General features: G+C 39.5%; 3 protein-coding genes across 3 annotated transcripts in view; 2 read left to right on the plus strand and 1 right to left on the minus strand.

Annotated features, from left to right (window-relative positions):
- LOC145449995 (placenta-specific gene 8 protein-like) overlaps positions 1-22,597 on the minus strand; it is a 152,732-nt gene that overhangs the window by 58,354 nt on the left and 71,781 nt on the right. The window lies entirely within an intron of this gene.
- The window catches only part of LOC145441779 (uncharacterized), a 97,244-nt gene that overhangs the window by 6,369 nt on the left and 68,278 nt on the right, over positions 1-22,597 (plus strand). The window lies entirely within an intron of this gene.
- On the plus strand, positions 80-18,805 carry LOC145449990 (latrophilin-like protein LAT-2). The gene is made up of 16 exons (XM_080328430.1): positions 80-407; positions 773-898; positions 2,843-2,952; positions 4,441-4,599; positions 4,960-5,151; positions 7,193-7,399; positions 7,751-7,864; positions 7,928-8,086; positions 8,165-8,274; positions 8,575-8,769; positions 9,611-9,768; positions 10,328-10,488; positions 13,018-13,191; positions 16,357-16,468; positions 17,565-17,645; positions 17,709-18,805. The coding sequence occupies exons 4-16, from the start codon at positions 4,483-4,485 to the stop codon at positions 17,741-17,743; spliced, it is 1,815 nt and encodes a 604-aa protein (XP_080184556.1). The 5' UTR covers positions 80-407; positions 773-898; positions 2,843-2,952; positions 4,441-4,482; the 3' UTR covers positions 17,744-18,805.

Below are 22,597 nucleotides of genomic sequence, written 5' to 3' on the forward strand. Positions count from 1 at the left end.
ACAATAATCTACATTCTACAACAATCTGCTATCTTGTCCATACTGCTAGATATGAAGAGTAAGATCTAATCATAAAACTATCATTTACAATACCTTACTTTTAGAGCCTTTGCTGTTGAAGCAAAAGTTTGGATTACCCTACAAAGAAGAGTACGCAAACACCAGCTCCCCAGAGTTTCGAAGAATCTCCGATAACATAACTGAGATCCTCACAAGCGCCCTCAGAGAAATATCTTCCACGGTCAATGTCAAGAAGATCACCCAGGGTTCGGTTGTGGTCTGGTACGAAACTGCGACTGCGAACGGCAGAGAGCTTTCTAGCAAAGATATTCAAAGCTTTCACGCCGTGGCCCTCAAAGACAATAATTATGGGTTAGGAAATATATCCGTCGAAGCACCAGAGATAGGTAAGAACGTCTGCGGTACTGAAATCCAACCATGTAATTGGGTATCTCTGTGCCCGTAAAGTAAGACATTTCTGTCTTGCTCTGTTATTCATTATCTAAACTCCGTTGCCACAATTCTGAACGGCCAATTCGCCTCTGATCCCACATCTAAATGGCGCCATGCGTATTCCATTCCAAATTAATCAAGTAATCATGGACGATGTGCTTCGAAACTATCGGTTGAGTGAGACTGACTTTGAAACAAGCGCCGAACTGGAATGATAGCTTATTGATAGAGCCAGCGTTATGATTGACATCAGAGTTATGGTTTTAATATTATTTTACATTTATGTTACGCCAAATTTGTATATATTTTAAATATTCAGTGACAGCTCCTGTCACCTGCTTGCCTGACGTCATAAAGCCCCATACGACTAATATATCAAGTTGGAATTTCGGTGAAAGTAAGCCGGGGGATTGGGTGCGTTCAAAAGAAAACTGCGAGGACGATGGTAATTATATATATAGTATCTCACGACTCACACTTCAAGCTTATGGAATTCCCTCAGGTTACCAATGTGGAAGACCTCCTAATATAGTCGATGTAAAGAGATGGATAATAGTTTTTAGTCAGCTTTATTTCTGCATCCTCACGGCCGCCAGTTCATATACAAGAACAAGAAGGAAGCATGCATTGTCATGTGTTCACCAAGTGTCCATTTCACATAGTCGGTGCTATATGACACTTGGCAGGCCGAGAAATAACACAGTACCATCACAATAGCAACCAACAATCATATATATATACACCCCTAATGGGTTATCTGTCACAACCAAAATGTACTCCCCGTCATTCCTACCCGTTATAGTATTCGACACAGCTTCATTTAAAAGTCAGCAATTACCATCACTGACACTGAGCATACAGAGACAAACAGGGTTGTGTTTAAAACAAAAATCTATTTATTACAAACATTTTTAAAACAAGGCCCTTGTTTGAACCATGTTTTTATCGTTTTTTATTGTTTTATTAGGCAATGACGTCACGGATATTCAATTGTGACCGCATAGTGGATTGACATTGACCATTGAATATAGGGTAAATATAGCTCCTTTGACGAAATAGGCTTCCAACCCCTGTCATATACAGACCAGAAATATGTTTAACCAGGACTGATTCGTCATGCAGCATTTTTTTACGGTCGGCGGTCATCATCATCAGAACATGCATTCCGTACCAATGATATATACCTACGTATTATAGCTGTTCAACAGACTATTTCGCGGGTTCCAACCATCCCATATCGTATACGTCGGCTACATCGGCTGGTAATCGTCCGTAGGCTCATACATCATGTTTTTTGGAAAGTATTTACAAACTTATGGTATAATAAACATCTTAAAAAACACATTTTTTTGTTAAAGGCCTTTGTTTAAAACATGTTTTAAACAAAGTGTTTTAAACAAGCATTTGTTTTAAATGCAACCCTAGAGACAACGGGTATCGATCGCTTCCAGCGCGATGTGCATGAGACAGTTGTACAAACTACCAATCTAGTTATTTGAACATTTTCTTGGAGGCACAGAACTTCAATATAAAATTGAACTGTAGGCCTATATTCATATTGAAATCAACCCGAACATTTTCGGCTGACACTCGTCAGGGGTAATCGTCAGCAACTAGTAGAGAATTCTAGACAACATCGTATATCAACAAAAATAGTTCGTGTAGGCTACCATTTAACAATTGTACATTGAACGCTCTCGTATTCGACATTTCATGCTGGTGACGTCGTATTCTGTAATACGATTGTTGATATACGATGTTGTTTCGAATTCTTTACTAATTGCTGACGATTACCTCTGATGAGTGTCAAGCGAAAATATTCGGGTTGATTTCAATCTGAATATACTATTCAATTTAGTTATTTGTCGATCAGCTAACTACTATCTTTTGGGTAGTTCGAGTTCGAGTTCTAGCTGCGTATTTTGAATAGTAGTTATAGCTATAGTTCTAGTTATGTATTTAAATAAAATAGCTATCGAACAACTAGCAAAGCTCAGAGTCACGACTACTAACAGTCAAGAGCTGGGTTTTATGGGGGTCGAAACCTCTCCCATTTCAAACTCGAAACCCCGTCCTTTTGAAATACCGATTTTATCTCCAATATTTCTTATCCCATTTGTAATTCAGTAAGTATTGTCGCAGTACTGCCAAGTGCCGATTAGCGATAATCGACAAATGCTTCGGGATTGAATCCAGTTATAGTTGTGGATATTTAAAGCTCGTTAGTTCTAGTTCCAGCTGTCAGTTCTTAAAAGTGAGTAGTTCGAGTTCGAGTTCTAGTTGCACATTTTGAAAATCCAGTGGTTTGTGCTAGTCTGGCATGCGAGTCGATTGTTGCTGAAGAGTTTTATTCTTCGAAATCAGTGAAACCATCCCATTTCAATAACAGATCACACTGCAACCATTCGATGTACAAACGGAAGTAATGGCGCACGCTATGATCGGAGTTCTCTTCAAGAAATTAATTGTTCGGTTACATGGGAATCGGTATCGAAATACGTGAGTCGTATAACACAGAGTGTCATTTTCAGAAATAAGCATACTGTTAAAATTCAGCCTCAGGGGATATGCCTTATCCCAAGTATACTAATTTTTTATGGTGTATTGAACTGATAAAATTGCTAATAAACCGAACCGAGCTACAATTCTAGTTATCCCTCAAGTTTACCGGACCATGACATATCAATCTCGCCTTCCGACATATGCTGCCTTTTTGTCACTTGTCCATTTAGATTAACTTCTTTACTTTTCATTCAGTGTTCATGCCTTCTTTTTTACATTGTCTAGGCCAGGTGGCTGTCTGATTTCGAAGACTACTCCAAATCGTTTTGAAACCTACCAATATTTCATTGTATCGCAGGTCGCAGTCTTGTGGTGTATTGAAATGATGAAATTGTTTGTCAATTCAATTCAACTTATTGCTAACAATTTCATCACTTCGATACACCACAAGACTGCGATACAATGAAAGATGGCGGTGGTTGGATCGCACTCGCTTTATAGAACACGCCAGGGTTGTAACCAAGTCACAAGGCTCCGAGTCACTAGTCAATCTCACTTTTATAGTTTTGACTCGAGTCAAATCGAGTCATTTTCAATTCACCACCGAGTCAAGTCCGATTCCAAGTCATCGAGCAGAGGGTCGATTCCGAGTCATGGTCCAAGTCATTCTGTTGGCAACTCAGTTTCCAGTTAAAGTCTTGTTAAATCTACGTTTTATAACTCTATTTGGTGATATCGAATGGTTCGCATTTACATTATTCTAATTTTCCTCACTTTTAGCAGTTTCTGGTCGTATTTTCAAGTACCAGTACCAATGACGAAATACCAATAGGTTTGTTACTTTACTATTCTTCGAAATTTCAATGAAATGTCGGTCTTGGCCGTCTGAGTCTCGAGTCATATGACTTGGTTTGAGTCATGCGAAATTACTCGAGTCCAAGTCGAGTCAATACACAGATTGACTAGAGTCGAGTCGAGTCATTTCCGTATTTTGAGAAAATGACTCGAGTCAAGTCGAGTCATCAGAAAATGGTGACTCTAGTCGCACTCGAGTCATTACAACCCTGAAACACGCCACTATTTCAAGCTCCATCCCACATCCTACTACAGTTTGAAAACCATTTGCAGCGCAATCCACGTCTCTCGTGTGGCTGGAAGAATATAGGCCCATGCGTATTGTCAATCAGAGTGGCCGACATGCTGCAAAATGCGATTCCTTGGTTTTTTACTGTCGCAATAATTGGCACGTGCAAAATAGCCTGCAACTAAATGGCAGTAAACGTTAGGTCACAAAGTTACTAAGTGGGACGCCGTCTTTAGCGAAATCCCCTAACATTCAAGATAGTTAGGCTGTTAGCGTGAGATGAAAATTGTAACTTGGTACGGTACCCAATGAGATGTGCAGCTTAAGGCGAAGAAAAAGGTTCAAAAGTTATACTTAATGAAGAAAACACCATGCATACATATTATTATATGTTATGATAGGAAAAGGGAGGTCAGCTTACAGAAGATTTGTTAACTGACTTCATGACTACTATGACAACCCTATCTTCCAAATATAAGGAATCGACTACTGACGACTTGGATAAATTTATCGATCTTTATCACGACATTTCGCAGAACGTCGAGCAAAATGACATCAAGGTGAGCAAAGTTTATATTTGAAGAGAATCACAAATAAATTGGAGACGCCCCCTAAATTTGAAAGTATTGACCAGAACTACAATCCATCACTAATTTACTGCAATGCAGGCTTTATTATGGTAAAAACGTTTGTTATAATTATTCTGCTAACATAGTGACGCATTAGTATTCAAGATTTGAGCATATACTTTACAGTAGGACGCGTAAGGAAGGAGATGGTCATATGACCTGATACCATCCGATGCCATGCTCTATGTATATTGTATACATCTACTTGTAATGGTTGCGGAGTACCGTCTTCCTCCCATAGTCCCATTGGCAATTTGGGAGATAATAGTTATCAAGGAAGTTTCCTTTCAGGTTTCAGAATTAGCAATGTATAATATCATATGGGCAACGGATAATCTACGCAAGGCTCTCGACAGTACTGTGGGAGATCAACTTGAGAAAGCTGAAAGCACAAAACTAATAAGATCCTTCGGAATCTTTGCGGACAACATCGAGCTTATACAAAACGTTTTAGATATCACGTCATGGTCCGTGAAATTTCTGGTGAGTAACCACTGTGACCTATAAGTAGAGGCGACACTGGACGGACACGACTCACTGCCCTTCTAGCACTGTATGTCGCTCCTACGAGACAACAACAATGGTTCGCTATATCAGTGGTTCCCAACCTTTTTCCAACCACATACCATTTCAAGGTTTTATGCAGTACTCGCGTACCACCTACATAAGTTACCTCGCCGAAGCCTGTCAAAAATGTTTCCACCGTGTTGAACTGCTGAAAGCAGCAAAATTCTTGTGGTCAAGTATACTAAAATGGAATTTGGTTAGGTAAGAATTCCAATGCTTTACGACTAGATCTCTTCGCCGTGGGTCGTCATTGACGGGATCGGCCTTACCCACGACGACGACGGCTTCAGAAAACTCAAAATCAACCCCTACCTGAACTAACAACTCCCTTCGGTCGAAAAAAACAGAATATACTCGCGAACCACCTGGAAGACCTTCGCGTACCACAGGCGGCTGGTAACCACTGTGCTATATATGAACACAAGATTTGATAAAACTATGGTTACCACATTTTGAGACCCGAAAAAGAGGACACTTTTCCAATATTGTGAAAGCTCTAGCACCGGAAGAGAGAACTGGTGATTTTGAAAATTTTTCGACCAGTAGCACTATATTGACTAAAAAAAGGTCATCACTAGAACGTTTTTTACCTGAAAAATGGCAGATGTTGACCTAAAGAAACAAATTTTCAAAAAGAAATTGATCTCACGTATGAAAATTAGGTGTTTTCGCACATAATATTAAAATTGTACTACTTATCTTAATTTCTGGTTGGAACTGTCGGTCCTAACGAAGTAGTTTGGCCTGAAAAAAAAAAGTTTTTTACTGAAAGACTCACAAATTTTTACACGAAAAGACTTGCATTTTAACGAAATGACCGTATGACGAATGGCCGAAGGAAGAATTCCAGTATTAGTCACATCACGTATTAAGGTAGAAATAATTAAAATTTGTTGTAGTACAACGTAAGATACTTTTCTACATTCTCGGGTAGAAAGTGTCTGTCCTATAGCTTGTCAAGAATGAAGAAGGAACGTTCAACCGCAGCAGTTGTAAGTTGAGAACACTGAAGTTGTGAGTACACTGCTGGTGACACACCGTGTTGCTTCATTCTGACAATGTTTTCTACATCACAATTTTTCATCATGCGCTTCTTGATATAACAGCCATACAATGCCCAAGCAGTCTTGCTTCAATTAGGATATTGCGGTACGTTGACCAAAACACCATGTCAACCTATCAGTTTCATTTCACCGTATATGATTCACAATGAGCAGACAATGGGTCGTCTACAACGGAAGGCCTATAAAGTCGGCTACAAGCTGTAAAATATCAAATGATACGTTCACTGACGTGAAAAATCTACGATACAAACGAAATGCTGAGGTCAAAAAAATTTTGACTTTGTAAACAATTTTGACCTAACGCTACAATTTTGACAAAATTTTGACTTATTTTGACACGTCAAAAAAATCGTTCTATAGTCATCACTTTGACTCGACTCCCGAATTACCCGCTTTTTTCGTTGATTGTCTTGCCAACTCCTGACGTTCGCTGCGTCGGAGATGAGTTTTTTATCGTATTTTAATACTTTTTTCTTGACAAAACAATCCCAAAAAGAGGACTTCATCATCATCATTGGTTTATTAGCAATTTTATCAGTTCAATACACCACAAAAAAATGCGATACAATGAAAAGAAAGGAAGATGTCGAAGCGACTAGGCGTCCTCCGAGGACAGTTTCGATTTATTGAAAAAATGAGGACAAGGACGTATGGTAACCCTAGAGAAAACTCTTACCAATCACTAGATACGGTCGTGCGATTATATGAAAACTTCAAGACTAGTATCCCTTTGAGATCAACCCTTGCTACGAAATTTCCACGGAGCCAAATTGCCGTAAATTGTCCGTATATTGGTTTCTATAATTCCAGCAATACAGTAATTACAACTTACAAGTCAGCCTTGCACTAAGATTGGTTTAATGAAAACATTCTGTATTGCCATCGAACCGCAGGCTCAAAAAGTCGACGGACGATCATCGGTTGATTTTACCGACGCGCCAACCAGCGTTGCCAAAGGAAATGGGCGTAACATTACTGCTCGTGTGCCTCAGTCCGCGCTCGGGACACCGACTAATGCGTCGCGAAATGCCGTGTTCTTCCTTCATAAAGACACGACACTCTTTCCGAATAGTGACGAAGAGAATGCCGAGATGAGTCAGGTAGTCTAATTTAAAACGATGAAGCTCATTCGTTATATATTTCAAAACAACATCGCAAGTCTTTGATACAATATATATGATATAGCAGAATTGGAACATCCTCACTCCGCAAACTCATTTATGACCATGTTTCCGTGAGTTGTAAAATACTTCTATCTTTTACTATAAATAGCGTTTCATATTACGATTGTTTCATCACAATTGTTGATAGAGAAGGTTCTTTTGAATTCTCACCTTGTTGTTGACGATTATACACCAACTCTGACGAATAGCAGCCGAAAGTATGCAGATTAAATTCAATATGAACATATTATTCTATTGCTAATACATAATAGCTCCATATTTGTTCAGGTGCTCAGTATCCAGATTACAAACGCAACACTGCAAAACCTTCCAGACCCCATCAGAATGTCCTTTCCGGTCTCCGAGCAGACCTCCGACACAAACGAAGTGGTAGTATCGTCGGTAACATGAGACATAATGATGACAACCTCGAGCTTCGTAGTTTTACCTAATGATTAACAACAGGCAAGTGTAAGTGGATGCAGTTTTACGACCCAGCGGTGTACATTTCTCGACCTTGAAACTGAAAACTGGGAATATAGCGGCTGCGAAACTCAATACGGAGATACACCGGAATATGTCAGGTGTAGTTGTAATCACGCGACCAATTTTGCTGTGTTAGTGGTAAGAAACTTTTATTATGACGATAACTTGGGCCGCTATACCACTAATTCTGCGTATATACCTCAAATTTGGATTCAGAAAACAAACAACGTCAAAAACAGTTACATCTTGGATATTGTGGGGGAGATTGGATGCACTTTGTCAATCGTTGGCTTGTTGTTGATGATTGTCACATACTTATATTTTAGGTAAGTCGTTTCTATGTTATTGACGCTAATTGGTCAATCTCTTTCGCATTTCTGTTGCTGAATGAGGCGACTTTACCTAATCAAAATTGTTATAGCCATGCTAAAAATGTTCTGAGTCATAATATTATATCTAAAAAGTGAATCATTACGTAGTTTAGATCTAGTTTTGTCTAATAATGTGAAAGCTGTGCGAAGTAGAAGTAGAAGTAGAATTATTTCGTCACTGACCATTTCTGCTACTGATTATTACACGCATCGCTTGTCCCTATTTTCTAATTTTTCAGAATATAAATATTTCAGGTCCCTCCGAAAAAATAAGTTGAACCAGATCCATTTACACCTGTGCTCCTCGTTGCTGGTCGGTTATCTCACGTTTCTGGCAGGAGTAGAGAGACCGCGCTCTTATGTTCCATGCCTCGTGGTTACTGCCGTCCTGCAATTCTCATTCCTTTCGGCATGGGGGTGGATGATCACGGAATTTTACGTCATGTACAGGTTAGTATTATGTTAGGTATCCGTTTGTGTGACGTACTATATCCAGGGTTGCAACTAAGTCAACGGTTACGAGTCACAATTCAATTTCACTCGTATGGTGTTGATTCGAGTCAAGTCGAGTCAGTGGCGAGATATAGCGTATGGTAAAATCCCCAGCTGCAACACAAATGGGTTGAGGGTTCTTATCCGATCGAGATCGACTCCAGAATTCCTACCTTAGTGTTGGTGAATATACTATAGACATCAACTCACCACCGAATCAAGTCCAAGTCCAAGTCGGGAAGCAGACGGTCGAGTTCGAGTACTATGTTGAGACTCGAGTCCGAGTCCAAACACTGTGATCGTTGTTTAGTTTCGAGTTCAAGTCAGGTTCAACTCACTCTCAGTCTTTTTTTATATATTTTTTGTGATATCGAAGGCCTCACATTCCTAATATCCTCATTTTCCCTCTCTTAATACGTTTATTCAAACAGATAAAGACAGTTTTTGTGCGTTCAAGTATCAGCCCTGATACACGAGGCTTGAATAAGTAATATAGAATGTCTTGAGTCATATGACTTGCGGTCACGTCATGCGCAATGACTTGAGTACTAGTCGAGTCAATGGGCTACACAAAAGGACTCAGGTAAGGTCGAGTAACTTTTTATTTTGAAGAAGATGACTCTCGTGTCAAGTCAAGTCACCGAAAATTGCAACTCGAGTCAAGACAACCCTGGGTTGGTAGATGCACCATCAAATCCAAGCCATGGGTGTTCGCAACTGTAATATATTACCGTGCGAGGGTATATAGGTAATGCTCGGGTTGATTTAGTTTCTTATCGTTACTATATTCCATTTTAAGAAAATTCATCCGGGTGTTCGAAGACATCCACGGTCGGTTTGTGTTTAAAGCCAGTATTTTGGTGTATGCCGCTTCACTGACGACCACCGCTATTACGTTCGTGGTTGCTTTCACTGTCGGCGATACTGTCGATGGTTGGATCCCGTCCAAGGACAACGGTTCGTATATGTTTTATTTGTGGAGCTTGATATTAGCAATATTCCAAATATAGCTGTAACTATATGTATTACAAGTGTACGAGGACTCTACCTTGGTGGATCTTTGAAGTACCTATAGTTTGGAGAGGAGCTTAAGTGTATATTAACATCTAATGCTTGAGAAATCAGTATACACCGTACTATTATGAAAAGTCGTCACTCATTTAAATATGATGAGATAATTGGATCCACGAATTGCTCGAATGAAACCCAGGGGTTGTCGGTAAAGAAGTACCTTTACTTTTCCGAAGTACTCACGTAGGTTTTGCTCTACTTACACAAGTACTTATGTTTGTAGGCTACTTCCACTTCTCCTTAGCATAGTTTTCAGGTTTTTTTTTCAGCAAAATTGTATAGTAGGCTACTAGAATACTTACTTGGTACTCAAGTGAAAGTATATGTAACGTCGTAAATCTATGTACTCAGTCGCAATTAGAAGTAGCGAACCCGGCATAAGTAGAAAATCAAGTATTTTAGGCCTGTTTTCGGTAAGGCTGACAGATGATGATATCTTTTTCAGATCCGCTGTGCTGGAAATCATCGTACGCGGGCGACAGGCTCTGTTGGCTGCACTCGTATGCGTTGTATTTCGGGTTCCTGGTGCCTGTTGGTATCATGTTCGCTATCAATTTCGTGGGATTCATAGTGATCATGCACAAGATCAACCTGAAAAGGCCGAACGTAAGATTTCATTCCATCGTACATTCGTGGATATTACACAGGTCAAATGAGATTCTCAAATCATACGTCTCATTATAGGCTGTATAACTTATCACGTGGAAATCTCCTGTTAGCTGCAATTGTTATGGCATTTTACATTTTCCATTTCCAAATTTGGAAATATAAAAATATTGTTTGTTACGATATTACCGTTCTATATCTCTAAAAGCCTACTTTTACTGCAATTGAGTATTCAATAATTGATCATGTGACTTTATATCCCATTAAAAGAAAACGCTAGACTTAACAAGAGCCCACATTCTCGATCACAATCTCGAATGGTAACATGTGTACGAGCCCAGTCGAACATAGCAGCATACAGTACCAATTACTCAAGTGTTCAACGCCACGGTTGTTGTTTAGTATTTATAGAGTTTCGGCATCCATAGTCAGTTAACGCTAAACCGATTTTCTTATTATGATCCCTGAGATGTAGACCCATAGAACAGCCCACTTTCGTTTAAGGCAGCGGTTGCCAGCGTGGGCGATATCTCCCCACATGGGGCGATATTGCGGTATAGGGGGCGAAAATAGAGAAGGGGCTATAGGGGGCGATGGCGCGTTCAAACGGTTATTTTGGAGTCAAGTCGGAGAAATGACTTTTTTTTTTGTCAACTCACGAAAATTTGGCTGTAAAAGTGTAATTGTGAGGTCAAGCTGAAAAGTTGACCTTTTTTATTTGTCAACTCGACGGTGATTACACTTTGTATGCTCATTTTCGGTTCCCAATATTTGGGGGCGATGATCGATGTGGAGCTTGAAAAGGGGGCGATTACTCGAAAAAGGTTGGGTACCACTGGTTTAAGGCTTTATATGTGACACTGAATATCGATTAGGAGCCTACTTGAAACTTCAGGAATTACGAATGGATTTGCGCTCTTACCTATATAACTATAACCATTGGTTTCACAGTAGTTTAACGTACCACTACCCTACTAAAGTCACCTTCCAAAGTCAGGGCCGTAAAGTGAAACAAGCTTGTTACCTTGTTTATCTTCACTCTATGTGATTAATGATCTAAACCCAAATGCTCTTAAAATGCGAAGCCAAAACGAATTCATTCGTATAGGAAACACGGAAACTCAATTAACCATATAGTTCTGTGTATATATCACGCCAAACCTTATTATCAGCGCGTATATTGAGGTCAATGATCAATTTAACATTGATGTGCCCAGATTGCGGGAAAACGCTGATGATGAATCAAATTACCACGCAGTAAACATCCAATGTAAAATTGGCTGTGTTTGGCGTGCGGACGCTCTTTGCGTCCTATTATAAATATAATATAAATCATACGTCATCGTTTTAATTTGCAATTCCATTGTCTTGAAGGACAAAATCAAGTTATTCGATTTCGTATTAAGCTTCGACTCGAACATTTGGGTAACGCTCATTACGCCATCATGACAGATTTGTAAAGTTTAAATATGAATATTTAAGCGACTGGGAAGAATACGATCCCAGTTACGCGTCACATTACAAGATATTTCGATATTGTTTTGACCCTACATATTTCATTGCGCATTGTGGGAATGTAGCGTATTCTTCACTGCCTAACAGAAATCTCGGTTCCACGAACGTGCGCTGTTTGCGCTACATGCGTTGAATACTGTGCTACAACGTTATAGATTTCCCGTTGATGATATAACTGAAACTGGAAAGTGTCGTGTATAATTTCAGTACCTGAAAAGAATAGCGTCTCATTAGACTCAAATCATTACGATAAATACTGGATTCGCATTCACAACCCAATATAGTCATACGCAATGTTCCCTCTAATTTTTGTGACGAGTGTGCGCTCACTCACCAAATCACTGCGCAGACCCTTGGACAATAACAGTGCGTAACGAATAAAAAAAGGCCCTCACTTCAGATTTTTAGTGCTCAACTTGGATTTTCTGTGCGCAGAGACCGCGTCAGCACTGCGCATTTGCGCACGTGCGCAGCTTAGAGAAAACATTGGTCATACGATGTAATGTTCTATCTACTCCTATCCGCAATTATATGAACGGCGGAACAGTAAACAAGTTCGTAATAAGCTACACTTATCATTCACGCACCGCACAGTGTGGAAATGCTTATTGCTCTGTGTCTGACTCGAACAACTAGATAATTCCAATTGTTTAACTAGTCTAATTAGAGCGAAACGTTGGCAATGTAATTTTAGTCTAATTTTTCAGATGTTTCTATGCTCTAATTTTAATTCTAATCTAATTTCTGGTTTCCTGAAAATGTTACAGGAAAACTATATAGTGAGATTTCATCCGAGGTTGCTGTAAAGACATTTGCAATTCCTATCAACTCTGGCTCGATATGAACTGAACCTGATTCTTGTCTATCTCATTCGGAACTGGATTCAATTTTCAAGTTTTTGCGAATTCATTAAGTCTAATTTAATTGGAAAGAGCTGCAAATTCTTTAGTTTCTCTACTTTGCTCAGTATGGACGACTGATTTTTCGTAATAACACCTTCCAATTTAATTCCAGCTTAGTCGCCAAGCCGGTAAAGACCCAGAATTGAAGAATCAGCTAATCCGAGTGTTTCTGATATCGAGTTTGCTGGGCGTGACTTGGATGTTCGCCGTTCCTCTCACGCTTTCAGAAGACGAGATCGTAAACGAAACATTCAGCTGGCTATTCTCCATCGGAAACGCATTCCAGGTATACATATACATTAGGGTTATGACTAAAAAAATAAAATCGCCTGTAGCAGGAATTGATGAGCATTTTGGTATAAATTTAAAAAATTATAATCATTTTGTTCAAATCGAAAAAAATGTCCCGCACAAACCAAATTTTCGACACTGGTTCAAATATAGAAAAAATTTACAATTCAAAGGTATTCTTTGCTGCAAATTTAATCTTCATATATATGTCATTTTGTACTTCTGGTAAAGTTCATCCATCAATTTGACTTCTCTCTCTGTTATTATGTTAGTGCCAGGGACATCTACAACGGATATATCCGACTTCCAATGGGATTATAAGGCATTTTGACGCTGCAGGACATTCGAGTGCAAAACTAGCAGCAAATAATCTTTGGTATACTCTAGAGCCCGATCGATATTGGATTTTTGGGTCGATACCGATAAAACCGATATCTCACACCGTGACCGAGAACCCCAATACATTCAGCCGATATTCAAAAGAAGTTGGATATAGGCTACATAAGCACATTTTCAAAGCTTCAGAGCATTTATTTGAACATCTTTACAGCCATTGTTATATTTGAACTTGAAATAAACTAGAAAGGCTACATCTGGACACCTGTTAAGTGTAAGCTTGTGACATATATCAATCTTCTCAATCTAGCGGTCAAAGATGATAGTTTTCTGACTTCCTACCGCCATGTTGTGACGTCACGAGAATTGCCGATAATTTTTCAGCTTCAATGGCTGATACCGATAATTCTGTCGAAGTGTGATATCGTCCCGAACGATAAACGGTCGGGCTCCAGTAAATTCCATCTATGGGCATCTGGTTAGAATACCATGCTTCCTGACACGCATTTGCGAGGAATAAGCATGATATCTCAAGAGTTACTCTCCATCTGGGGACTTGGAAGTACGGAATTATAGCCCTTGAGCTCCATCTCGCATTGCGTAGAGTTGCAAGTTTATGCCATTTGATTAGTGGTAATCTACTATTTTCTCTGAAAAAGCGGCATGCTCTGCACAGCACATAGATAAACTTAAAATCATTCCTTCATCCTCGGTTTTCTAATATTTTCATTTCAAATCATGGCTTGATGGATTGTACCAAGTTTTCGTAGTATTTTACCATATCATCTCCAAATTTGTAGCTGAGAGTTGGATTTGTTGAGGATGTTGGATTGAACAACTCTGATATATGTTTTAAGAATCGATAATAATATGTTGGCAACCAATGTATTGTGGTTTATGAAAACCATTGCTCATCACTGCAATTTGTAGTTTCACAACAACGCCATTCCGCCGCGCAGTATCAACAGATGCTGAGACACATATGATATGACATTTTCAAAGTTTCATCATATTCCTCTAATCGGTTTTCTAGACCGCTGAAAATATGTTGAGTTGTTCTACTTTCGCCTTTTCGAACAACCAGTTCGATTTGTGTCAGACAAATAGAAATTATACGATCTATACAGTCTACATCTAAAATCGAAATTAATAATTATTTATTAATTATTTAATTTTTACTTTAAGCAAGAAAACGATAGTAATAATTCAATATGAGCGATCAAAATCTACCAAAATACTATTTTAAATCTTCACAATTGGAATTGTGTCAGTTAGATTCAAATCAGTCGGTATATATCTTATATAGTCTGTATGTACAAAAAAAAGCCTATCCTTCATACCGTGAAAACTGGAAAAATTTTGTGCGGGAGGTTTTTGTTTAACCAGTCCTAACTTTTGGTAATTTTGCTATCAGGACACAAAAGTTCATCGTTTGCGACTACAGGACACACACAATTTTGAATTTTATTTTCTAGTCATAACCCTAATATACATAGAGTAGAGAGCTACGGATCAATCAATCAATCAATCATTTATTTTGTCACACCAGTGAAAATCCGGTACGGACCAGGATGACGACGAGGGGCCGCATGGCCTTAGTACACAGTCGCCACCTGTAGGAGTATAACACATTACAATCATTGGCGCATAACAAATGAAAATGAATATACAAAACTACAAGAAATGTAGAGATAAATTTTTACAAGGATACATCGCGCTACATAAATAGGCCCAATACAATGCAGAACTGAGTCTGCATCAGTTGCAAATCTCACGGAACTTAACAACACAAGACAGTAATTTCATTATCGGCATTTAGTCAGTACACTCATCTAATATATATTTCCGAAAACGTTTTTTAAATAGATGGTCGGGCAGATCTCTGAGGTCTACTGGTAGAGAGTTCCAGGTAGCGGCACCACTATAATAGAAACTTCTCTGGGTGGACGATTTAGATACAAGCGGAAGTGAGAACCCATTTGATGAGGCAGAACGAGTGAAGTGCGAATGTACCGAGGTAAAAGTAGTGAAGTGTTTGTCAAAGAATGGTCTATCATGGTTTTTAGGGATACGGATCCAATCATGTTTGATAAAATGGAATCCAGATCCAACCCGGATCCTGTTTCCATCGTTAATGCTAAAATCTGGATCCGAAATAATCCTGCCCCGATCTGATGGCATCCAATGACCCCTTAGTCGATATTTTTTAAATTGTACCTCGGCAATGCGTGGGAGTTTGCTATCAAGGGTTCGTCGAGTTTGTGGTGCAATGCAAAAACTAGCCGGGTCGAAGTTCACACAAAACATTGATGTAAATTGTAAACAATCGAAAAGACACTTTAAAGTGAATTCATGAACTAGAAATTTTGAATCCTATCCGGACTCGGCACTCGGGCAAGAAATGTACATCCGGATCCGATACTATTAATGAAAAACATGCCGGATTCCTGTCAGGTTAGAATCCAAAATACTGATCCTGTACATCTTTAACATAGAGTCGAGATATGTCCGAGTCATGTGCTGCTTACACCGTTTTGTGACTAAATAGATGGGTCAATAACGAAGTATTTCTATATTTCTTTTGAAAAATCCAACTAAACTGGTCATGTTTGAGGACTACTTGCGCTTCCTCTTAAAAGGTTTTTAAGCAAAACCACTTACTTCTTACCATTTAGATTTCCAAAAGTAAAAATGAATTTTGGGTCAGTCTTCATCACTTTCACGATTGAAATTGTCGTAGGAAACGCGTGAAATAGCTCCTGCGAATGAAACGCAGTTACCTCTTATTCCAGGTGAACACTCATGGTACTGATGTCTATTGCAGGGTATTATTTTCTTCACCCTGTTCTGTTTGCGTCGAAATAACGTGAAGCAGTTGTGGATAGCTCAATTCGGCGTCTGTTGCAAGTACGACATAATAAAAAAGTCGAAATCAGGTAACTGCATCTAGTGTGTACCGCTTCTACGCTTGTCCTGGAACCTTCAAAGTCAAGCTATATTACTCGGAATTTTAAGATTTCCTCGTGACTTTAATGCGGCTGTGTCGCATTTGCTACCGACTCATCCATAGGCAATTTAGCGTTGTTTAAACGTAACTTTTGTCATATATTACTGATACTAATTACAATTCACTATTTATACTTACTGATACCAACGTGTTTGTTTGTTTGTTTTTGGGGTATTCATGGTGTTTGTCGACTGCTATGGTCATTTTACACCAGGCCGATATTCTTATTATTTTTCCGTAACTGCCGACTTATAGCACGGCCCACCTCTAGGATTTTTGTAAGACACCGCTGACGCGGATGAGGTGGCGAGGAGGAGCCTAGGTAAACCTCCAACACTTAGGTATCGGAATTCGGAAGTCGACCTCGGTCGGACTCGAACACGCACCCATTGGTGTTGCAGCCGCGGGATACCAACGTGAATATTAATATTATTTGTCTAATTCTGTTAGGTTGTCTATAAAAAAGTCGCTGCACATCGAATTAGGTTCCCTTTCAACCGGTAGGTGTGCAGTTGCATGGGTAAAAAATGGATTTGTTCAAATAAAAAAAAAACTTTTAATGGCTACCGCATGAGAGCGATGCGAAAGGAATTTGGCTAAATAGCAACCCGTAGAAGTGAAGTTATTGTATTTGAAAAATATATTATTTACGGTTGCAAATACTATCATTTAGCTATGGTACTCCAATGACTTCGCCATATGAGTCAAATTTACGTCGATTCTACGTGTACGAATACGTCGATTTTTTTGGACAATGCAAAACTTTATGGGGTATCAAGAAAAATTTGAAAAATGTTATTCTTTTAAAATAAATACTCGTCGCTTCGCTTCTACCGGTTGAAATGAGTCAAATACGATATGCAGCGTTTTATTCACGCAACCTAACAAACTAATCAAATAACCGGTAAAATTTTAATAAACAAGTTATTTTTGAACAGACTTACCAGCGCATTTCGGATCATTGATTAGTATTATATTATTTATTTCATTTTACATCCATCTTAAAAACCGATATCCTTGTCCAGCTACTTCGTCGACATACGACACGGGCGGGGGAACCCTTCCGTCAACAGCACCTTCCCAAAGCACGATCAGAGTGAAAAAAGGTAATTGACCTTGATCGCAGTATTATGATATAGGTAGAACTAACGGGATTTCGTCACGTTTAGATGAAATGGACATGACAAGTTTACAATCCGGATGAGGATTGCCAGTAATCCCTCAAGCAAGATGGGAGATGTACAGCAAAATGACACAATGCAGCATAGTTTTAAAATAAGCTCCGTCCCTCATCGGGACTGTTCCGGTCAGCGGCACCATGTTACATTCTTCTTTCAGAAATATAGATCTTCGCTTTCTAGCTGAGTAGTAGCATATACGTGATTTCAACATCGCTATAGCATTACTAGTATTTTTTGTTAAAAATAAGATTGTAGGATAAACACTTGCAAACCACTGGTGCACTAGTTATCTGTATTCGAAAGCTCATATTTTCATGAATTTTTGCCATTGAAGCGTCATAGCCCCTTGAGGTCTTCGACTTGTATAATGCGACGCCATATTTTTGTTTGCCTGTCGATGGAATCGTGACATTACAACATTGATGAAATACTTTGCCCTCCAAGTGGCGAGATAGCGCAGTGGTACGATCCACAGCTGCAACATCAATAGGTGGCTGGTTCGAGTCCGACCGAAATCTATTTTCCTTCTCGCCATCTGATCCCCGTAAGCGGTGTTCTAAAAAGCCTAAAAGTGGACCTTGCCACAAATCGGCAGTCGCGAAATCATAACAAATGTTATCGGCATGGTGTAAATGACCACTGCTCTCGCAAAACACCATTGGTACTACGAACAACAACAACAACAACTTTCCCCCTTCAATGTTTTCATCATGCCTACGACAGCTCATTATCAGAGTAATAGTACTGCAGTATAACTTTTGTATAGTACGATGCGTTCAAGTATTGCTAAACCGATAGCCCACCTTTGTAAACTTACATAAAAACACGCTTCCATCGTCAGTGTCCTCGAAAAACTCGCAGTAGGACCATAGTGCTACAGGTATATACTTATATAGGCATGGTTCTCGGTATGGTATGGTTATTGTGAACACGCGCGAACTAGAATATAATTCCGGCATTCATCAAATCACAGCGATGTCATCATTTTGTTCAACATCAAATACAACGAATTGCATTTCGCACTGTTCATTGATATTCGATATTTTGATTTCGCACTTGGTATGAAATATATATACTCGATTCTCGTCTCTCTCTCTCTCCATATCAGATTTCAGCTTACTAGTCATTATCGAATAATTGTTATATGTTTCAGTTCGACGATAATAATAATTAGGGATGATGTGAACCTCTGGAAAGGTTCAGGTTCGTGTGAACGCGAACCTTTTTGCAAGCAGTAGCTAAAACCTCTGTAAAAACGCGATGTAAGATTTTCCCGAGTTGTGCAATATTTCACGTTGGTATGGTTGCGTCACAGAAGATTCACAACACTGGACAAATAGATTAACTGGTGAGATTGGCCAACTACGCTATATGTATACTTGGACCAATAATTAATAATGCGGTGGATTTGAGTAAACTAAGCAATTGAGGAGCCAGGTGGTACGCAGCATAGTATAAAAAATGAAAGTGGTAAGCGATCTGGAAAGTTTGAGAAACACTAGAATAGATGAAGCAATATGGTCTAGTTCAGTGGTTCCCAACCTTTTTCGACCCATCGCCCCCTTTTCAAGGTCAACACCGATCATCGCCCCCCAAATTTTGTGTACCGAAAATTGGGCATACAAACTGTAATCACCGGCGGGTTGACTAAAAAAAAAAAAGATCAAATTTTCGGCTAAATGTCTAATTTGACACACTTTTTGTAACTAAATTTCCGTGGGTTGACTAAAAAAAAAAGGTCAGCCGTTTTGACGCGTCATCAGCCCCCTATCGCCCCCTTTGTCCATTTTCGTCCCCCTGTCGCCCCCTTCGTCATTTTCGCCCCCCTAGACCGCCAAATCGCCCCCTGGGGGGCGATATCGCCCACGTTGGGAACCACTGGTCTAGCTGGTGCTGCAAGAGCTTGCTGCGAAATAAAATCGGTTATAACAAGGAGTCTTCGAGTGAAAATGTGTGCGCTTGTGCGTCTGTCACAGCTACTTCTACAAGTGATGCTGCGGCCCAAATACACAGATTTGACGGCACGATGCATAGGCTATCGTGTATCGATACCGGTACTCAACACAAGCCGGTTGCAGATCATGTTGTTGTTGTCTTCAAAATGAAGAAGAATAACTAGGGAGACGTGCATGCAGTATGCATAATTACATAACTACATTAATTCTAGAGAAGGTGCAATTGTGTGAGTCCTTCACCGTTTCAAGTGGATGAAATCGTAACTTCACGGCTCATAGGGCACGCCGAGCCTTCTGAAGCTATACCAGCGTAATACTACCACAACACATTAGGCGCTGTGCCAAGCAACATACGTCAGACCAGTGCTTTTCAACCTGTGTGACGGTTCGCACTGGTGCGTTCATTAAATTTGATCACGCATTTCTAGAGTTGTTATCCCAATCTTACCTCCAACCTTAGCCAAATATATCGGGGCCGGAAACTTTTCTCCCCCTAATGTTCATCAAATGTAATCAAAGAGATTTTGAGCAAGTGAAAATGTAAATGCGATCCTGAATTTTGTAATTCGTAGTTATCAGGAGCGACCATTAAAAACCAAAAGTTTTTTATGTGTTTGTATTTTTCAGTAGGCATGATTGGGGCTGGGCAAAATCGAGTATCTGAGTGATTCGATTCGGAATCACGTATTACGCTTCGAGTCGAGTCGAGTATTCGAGTATCACTCATTATGACGTCACTACAGAATGTACTATGTCATAGGTAAAATATGTACATTTTATGCCAACGCAAAGAACATAATGCCTGTTATCCGTCACATTAAAGATACTTTTGTATTTTCTCGATCATACTGATTTCATTGCACTTCTTGACAATGTTGTGGGATGATCATGACTTCGAATATGTGGTATTTCCCGTAACGTTCGTAGTTTTGTACCATATCTCCTATGCTGCGACACGGCCAATCAAGGTTTCAAGGCTTCCTCAGTGGAAAATAGTATCAAAACTATAATTCTCGTTTGTAAAAAACTTTCAGTGCGAAAAGCGTATAATTTCAGTACTCGAAAAAATCGTCTTTTACTACTCGACTCGAATCATTAAAATCAATACTCGATTCTGATTCGAGTACTCGAATCATTGTGCCCAGCCCTACTCATGATCAGGCATAGTTCGAATACGTTCCAAGTTTGTTTTTATTAATTAAAGAATATTCTTAGTATCATGAATGAAACATGAATAGCTTGAGATTGCTGCTAATGACGTCGCTATACCGTTGAGAACACCTCTCTACCGAATCAATAACTCAGGGGTTGGCAACCTGAGGCCGTAGAAGGGAGTACTATATGTGCGGCCGTCGACACGTTATTCAATTAATATGTGTTGGCGACCGTCGATATGCAAATTGAAACTACAAATTCACTCCCGAATTTTTGAGAGATATCAATTGTTCTTGAAATTCGCTTCGCGCGATTAAATTCTTCTTCGTTTTTCTATTTTAATATCGTAGCGCCCTTTGCAATTCGAGCCGGCATGGAAATCATGTACTCGTTGCGAGAGAATTTTGTTTTTGGTACATTTGAGCGATTCCAATATGTTTCCACTATACCAGTGGTTATCAAACTGAGGGGAGCGCCCCCTTGGGTTAGCGGAAGCATCTAAAGGAGACACGAAGTCGCAGTCAACAGAAATGTTTTGGCGCGCTTCGCGCGATTTACCTCCGATTCAAAGGTCTTGCTCTGTATATAGTCCTATTTTTTTATTTAAGAATTCTCTCGTCGACAATTGTAACCTTCCATGCCATCATGCTATCCATTGGGATTGCTAGTATTCCGGTTGCATTTTGTGATATGACGAGGAGGGTGGCGAGAAATTTTTGACTAGTATAAAGGGGGGCATGTCTAAAAAATTTTGAGAGCCACTGCACTACCGACAATTCTGATGTAGGGTCAAGAAACAACAGCATGCTGCAAAGTGAATAATAACAATTGGCCCACCCGAAGATGCATTTATCATTTATAACTTGGCCTAAATTGTCGAAAGCACCCCCTCTATCATCTCTACCGGTGACGGAATCCACCCAATGACGGAATCCATTAGTGAACCTGAAAACTGCTTGCGCTCCGCGCGACCATACCCGATCCCAGCAACTAGTCAGAACATCACCATTCGCGATTTCGGTACGTATAATAGGCTTATATGAAAAGCAGAAGAGTCCGGAGTTCACTGGAAATGGACACGGACATTAGACAGTTTAACGTATTTTGCGTCCAGTTTGTTTATTACGGCTAAGAACTGGAATGCGGCCGCAGGCTACATAAGTAATCGAAATGCGGCCGTGATTAGTAAAAAGGTTGCCCACCTCTGAATTACACGTTTAACAGTAATTGTAATTATATTGTAATTAATAACATGATTAACAGTAATTATAATTGTAATTTGATATTTTTAGCTTTGGGTAATTGTAATTGTAATGTAATTGAATCATGCAAGGAAGTATTTGTAATTGTAATTGAACTGAATTAATGTAATTGATCCAACTCTTGGCTATATATTGTCGGGTAAAGCGATAATGATTGTGGTCATGACAGTCAGTCAGTCAGTCAGATTTATTAATATTTTCATCGTTTCAAAACATCACAAGACTGCGATACAATGAAAAGATAGGAAGGTGTCGAAACAACTTGGAGTAGCCTTTAAGATCAGACACCCACCTTAGCCCAGGCGAAGGAAATAAGAGGCATTCTCACTGAATGACAAGTAATGCAGAGAATATAAGACGCAAGCGACAAAATGAGGTGGGTTCACAGCTAGCTGCAGCTAGTCCTGCTCGTACGTCTGGTAGACGTTATCCCGTTAGAATTAGGAGGCAAACTGAGTTCTATCGGCCAACGTGAATCACCTTGTACCCTTCAACTTACAGGGGA

The sequence above is a fragment of the Botryllus schlosseri genome, chromosome 1, assembly GCF_051294905.1.
Source record: "Botryllus schlosseri isolate E-star chromosome 1, Bs_hap1, whole genome shotgun sequence".
In the NCBI taxonomy this organism is placed as follows: domain Eukaryota; kingdom Metazoa; phylum Chordata; class Ascidiacea; order Stolidobranchia; family Styelidae; genus Botryllus; species Botryllus schlosseri.

Excerpts from the sequence above, each read along its gene's own strand:
- LOC145449990 (XM_080328430.1), top strand. The coding sequence starts at position 4,483 with ATGACTACTATGACAACCCTATCTTCCAAATATAAGGAATCGACTACT. Across the intron at positions 8,275-8,574 it reads GTCACATACTTATATTTTAG|GTCCCTCCGAAAAAATAAGT; the intron begins GTAAGTCGTTTC and ends TAAATATTTCAG. Across the intron at positions 8,770-9,610 it reads GAATTTTACGTCATGTACAG|AAAATTCATCCGGGTGTTCG; the intron begins GTTAGTATTATG and ends TTCCATTTTAAG.